The 5,000-nt window shown below is 53.1% G+C and overlaps 1 protein-coding gene across 1 annotated transcript in view; it reads right to left on the minus strand.

Moving 5' to 3' along the window:
* Positions 1–5,000, minus strand: part of LOC118363926 (cytoplasmic FMR1-interacting protein 2) — a 62,635-nt gene that overhangs the window by 12,748 nt on the left and 44,887 nt on the right. The window contains exons 24-25 of the mRNA XM_052487964.1: positions 3,752–3,842; positions 2,791–2,921 (exon numbers count right to left, since the gene is read on the minus strand). Of these exons, the coding sequence (XP_052343924.1) occupies positions 2,791–2,921; positions 3,752–3,842 (222 nt within the window). The remainder of the gene's footprint in view (positions 1–2,790; positions 2,922–3,751; positions 3,843–5,000) is intronic.

Raw genomic sequence — 5,000 nt, forward strand, 5'->3', positions numbered from 1 at the left:
TAGGGGAGAGGAGGAGGAGAGAGAGAGAGAGGAGGTGATGAGAGAGGATAGGGGAGAGGGAGAGAGGTGATGAGAGTAGGATAGGGGAGAGGAGAGAGAGGGAGAGAGGGGAGAGGAGAGAGGTGATGAGAGTAGGATAGGGGGAGAGGAGAGAGGAGAGAGGGAGAGGAGAGAGGTGATGAGAGTAGGATAGGGGGGGGGAGAGGATAGGGGAGAGGTGATGAGGATAGGGGGGAGAGGTGATGAAAGTAGGATAGGGGAGGGGAGAGAGGAGGGGAGAGGATGAGAGTAGGATAGGGGAGAGAGGAGAGGGAGAGGAGGATGGAGAGGATAGGGGAGAGGAGAGAGGTGATGAGAGTAGGATAGGGGAGAGGAGAGAGGAGGGAGTAGGAGGGGGAGGAGAGAGGTGATGAGAGTAGGATAGGGGGAGAGGAGAGGAGAGAGGGAGAGGAGAGAGGTGATGAGAGTAGGATAGGGGAGAGGTGATGAGAGTAGGATAGGGGAGAGGTGATGAAAGTAGGATAGGGGGAGAGGTGATGAAAGTAGGATAGGGGAGAGGTGATGAGAGTAGGATAGGGGAGAGGTGATGATGAGAGTAGGAGGGGAGAGGAGAGAGGTGATGAGAGTAGGATAGGGAGAGGAGGAGAGAGGAGGATAGGGGGAGAGGGAGAGGTGATGAGAGTAGGATAGGGGAGAGAGAGATGATGAGAGGGATAGGGGGAGAGGAGAGAGGAGGAGAGGAGAGGAGAGAGTGATGAGTGTAGGATATGGGGAGAGTAGAGATAGGAGAGAGGTGATGAAAGTAGGATAGGGGGAGAGGAGAGAGAGAGGGGAGAGGTGAGAGAGGAGAGAGGTGATGAGAGTAGGATAGGGAGAGAGGAGAGGAGAGAGGTGATGAGAGTAGGATAGGGAGAGAGGAGAGAGAGGAGAGGAGAGAGGTGATGAGTGTAGGATATGGGGAGAGGAGAGGAGAGAGGTGATGAGAGTAGGATAGGGGGAGAGGAGAGAGGGAGAGAGGGAGAGAGGTGATGAGAGTAGGATAGGGGAGAGGAGAGAGGTGAGGAGAGGAGGGGAGAGGAGAGAGGTGATGAGTGTAGGATAGGGAGAGAGGAGAGGAGAGAGGTGATGAGTGTAGGATAGGGGAGAGGAGGAGAGGTGAGGAGAGAGTGATGAGGTAGGATAGGGGAGAGAGAGAGAGGAGAGAGGTGATGAGAGTAGGATAGGGGGGAGGAGAGAGAGAGATAGGGGAGAGGAGAGATAGAGGAGAGAGGGGAGAGGAGAGAGGTGATGAGAGTAGGATAGGGGAGAGAGGAGAGAGTGAGAGTAGGGAGAGAGAGGTGATGGTAGGATAGGGGAGAGGAGAGAGGTGATGAGAGTAGGAGGAGAGAGGGAGAGGAGAGGAGAGAGGTGATGAGAGTAGGATAGGGGGAGGAGAGAGGAGAGAGGGGAGAGGAGAGAGGTGATGAGAGTAGGATAGGGGGAGAGGAGAGAGAGGAGGAGGGAGAGGTGATGAGAGTAGGAGGGGAGAGGAGAGGAGAGGTGATGAGAGTAGGATAGGGGGAGAGGAGAGAGGGGAGAGGAGAGAGGTGATGAGAGTAGGATAGGGGGAGAGGAGAGAGAGGGGAGAGGAGAGAGGTGATGAGAGTAGGATAGGGAAGAGGAGAGAGGGGGATAGGAGAGAGGTGAGAGAGTAGGATAGGGGGAGAGGAGAGAGAGGGAGAGGGGAGAGAGGTGATGAGAGTAGGATAGGGGGGGAGAGGAGAGAGAGAGGGAGAGGAGAGAGGTGATGAGAGTAGGATAGGGGGGAGAGGAGAGGAGAGAGGTGATGAGAGTGAGAGAGGGGATAGGAGAGAGAGGAGGGGGAGGAGAGAGAGAGGAGAGAGGTGATGAGAGAGATAGGGGAGAGGAGAGAGGGGAGATGAGGAGGTGATGAGAGTAGGATAGGGGAGAGGAGAGAGAGGGGAGAGGAGAGAGGTGATGAGGGGAGAGGAGAGAGAGAGAGGAGGGAGAGAGGGAGAGGAGAGAGGTGAGGAGGGTAGAGGAGAGAGGGGAGAGGAGAGAGGTGATGTGAGTAGGATTGGGGGAGAGGAGAGAGAGGGGGTAGGAGAGAGGGGAGAGGAGAGAGGTGATGAGAGTAGGATAGGGGAGAGGAGGAGAGAGTGAGAGAGGGTAGGGAGGAGAGGAGAGGAGAGAGGTGATGAGAGTAGGATAGGGGAGAGGAGAGAGAGGGGGGATAGGAGAGAGAGTAGGATAGGGAGAGAGGTGAGAGAGAGTAGGATGATGAGAGGGGAGAGGAGAGAGGTGATGAGAGTAGGATAGGGGGAGAGGAGAGAGAGGGGATAGGAGAGAGGATGAGAGTAGGATAGGGGGAGGGGATAGGAGAGAGGGAGAGAGGGGAGGTGGAGAGAGGTGATGAGAGTAGGATAGGAGAGAGAGGGGATAGGAAGAGAGAGGGGGATAGGAGAGGGGATAGGAGTGAGGGGGAGAGGGGATAATAGGAGAGAGTGGAGTGGAGAGAGGTGATGAGAGTAGGATAGGGGGAGAGGAGAGAGAGGGGATAGGAGAGAGGGGAGAGGGGATAATAGGAGAGAGGTGATGAGAGGGGAGAGAGGATAATAGGAGAGGGGAGGAGAGAGGGAGAGAGAGGGAGAGAGAGAGAGGAAAGAGAAGGGAAGAGGAAAGGAGAAAGAAGGGATACAGGTGAAGCAGGAGAGGATGGGGGAAGGAGGGGAGGACAGAACAGAGGAGAGGAAGGGATAGAGGTGAATAAGGAGAAGAAGAGGGACTCACCAGAGCTTGTTCGATGAGCAGACAGAAGAGGATGGCGTTCCCCACCTCTCTGAGACTCTGGAAGACATCCGTCTTCAGCTCTGCGTACTCTATAATGTCCTTCAGCTGGTGGTGGAAGAACTCCAGGATACCTGGCAGGGAAGGACAATCAATCAATGTATTTTAGAAAGCCCTTTTTACATCAGCACTGTTACAGAAACCCAGCCTAAAACCCCAAAAAGCAAGCAATGTAGATGTAGAGGCAAGGTGGCCATGAAAAACTCCCTAGAAAGGCAGGAACCTAGGAAGAAACCTAGAGAGGAACCAGGCTCTGAGGGGTGGCCAGTCCTTTTCTGGCTGTGTCCGGAGGAGATTTAAGAGGACATGGCTATTATGGCCAGAACACAGTTAAAAGTTACATCTACAAAGATAAAATAGTTCAATGTTAAAATAACAGATCCAGATCCGATCCCATGGAGTTAAATACTAAGAAAGGGACTGTCCTTGACTGATAAACACCCAGCAGTCTGATGATGGGATCTCTGACCATCCAGGTATGGTAGGATTATCAACTATGTCATGGTGATTATGACGATGTCTGTTCCGTCACTAAACTCTCTGTCGGTCTGTATGTCTGTCTTGTGCAGCAGCTGAACCAGAAGCTATAGCTCTAGGAGGATCAGGAAGTGCTGACAGAGATCAGGCATACAAGATGTACAGCCTGTTACGGTGCAGAACACCACTAATCTACCCAGCCTATAATCCCTGCTCATAAAGAAACATGCTAATCAAGCATATCTCGTCTGATCTGTCAGAGGACTATAATATGATGGGACAACAAGAGGAAGTGTTATTGTCTGGGACTGACCGGGTTTCAAACCTGGGTTGTCTGTACGAGTCATGCCTGTGTTAGCCCTCTGAGCTAAAGCCTAGACATTTGCTGTGGGTTCATTGAACTACCTCTCCTCTACAGTGAACCGACCTGGGGATCCGTACTCGTGGCGCGGCAGGCGACAGATCTTAGGCATCACCTCGATCAGAGTCTTCACATACTGCAGGATAGTGCCCTGCAACTAAGTAGGGAAGAGAAGAGGGGGAGGAAGTGTTAGAGGGAGAGGAAGTATCAGAGGGAGAGGAAGTATCAGAGGGAGAGGAAGTATCAGAGGGAGAGGAAGTATCAGAGGGAGAGGAAGTGTCAGAGGGAGAGGAAGTGTCAGAGGGAGAGGAAGTGTCAGAGGGAGAGGCAGTATCAGAGGGAGAGGAAGTATCAGAGGGAGAGGAAGTGTCAGAGGGAGAGGAAGTGTCAGAGGGAGAGGCAGTATCAGAGGGAGAGGCAGTATCAGAGGGAGAGGAAGTGTCAGAGGGAGAGGAAGTATCAGAGGGAGAGGAAGTATCAGAGGGAGAGGAAGTATCAGAGGGAGAGGAAGTGTCAGAGGGAGAGGAAGTATCAGAGGGAGAGGCAGTATCAGAGGGAGAGGAAGTGTCAGAGGGAGAGGAAGTGTCAGAGGGAGAGGCAGTATCAGAGGGAGAGGAAGTGTCAGAGGGAGAGGAAGTATCAGAGGGAGAGGCAGTATCAGAGGGAGGGAGAGGAAGTATCAGAGGAGAGGGAGAGGAAGTATCAGAGGGAGGAAGGAGAGGAAGTGTCAGAGGGAGAGGAAGTGTCAGAGGGAGAGGAAGTGTCAGAGGAGAGGAAGTGTCAGAGGGAGAGGGAGGGAGAGGAAGTATCAGAGGGAGAGGAAGTATCAGAGGGAGAGGAAGTATCAGAGGGAGAGGAAGTATCAGAGAGGGGAGGGAGGAAGTGTCAGAGGGAGAGGAAGTATCAGAGGGAGAGGAAGTATCAGAGGGAGAGGAAGTATCAGAGGGAGAGGGAGTATCAGTGTCAGGGAGAGGAAGTATCAGAGGGAGAGGAAGTATCAGAGGGAGAGGGAGTATCAGAGGGAGAGGAAGTGTCAGAGGGAGAGGAAGTGTCAGAGGGAGAGGAAGTATCAGAGGGAGAGGAAGTATCAGAGGGAGAGGAAGTGTCAGAGGGAGAGGAAGTATCAGAGGGAGAGGAAGTATCAGAGGGAGAGGAAGTATCAGAGGGAGAGGAAGTATCAGAGGGAGAGGAAGTATCAGAGGGAGAGGAAGTGTCAGAGGGAGAGGAAGTATCAGAGGGAGAGGAAGTATCAGAGGGAGAGGAAGTATCAGAGGGAGAGGAAGTATCAGAGGGAGAGGAAGTATCAGAGGGAGAG

Source organism: Oncorhynchus keta, chromosome 30 (genome assembly GCF_023373465.1).
Source record: "Oncorhynchus keta strain PuntledgeMale-10-30-2019 chromosome 30, Oket_V2, whole genome shotgun sequence".
Taxonomy (NCBI): domain Eukaryota; kingdom Metazoa; phylum Chordata; class Actinopteri; order Salmoniformes; family Salmonidae; genus Oncorhynchus; species Oncorhynchus keta.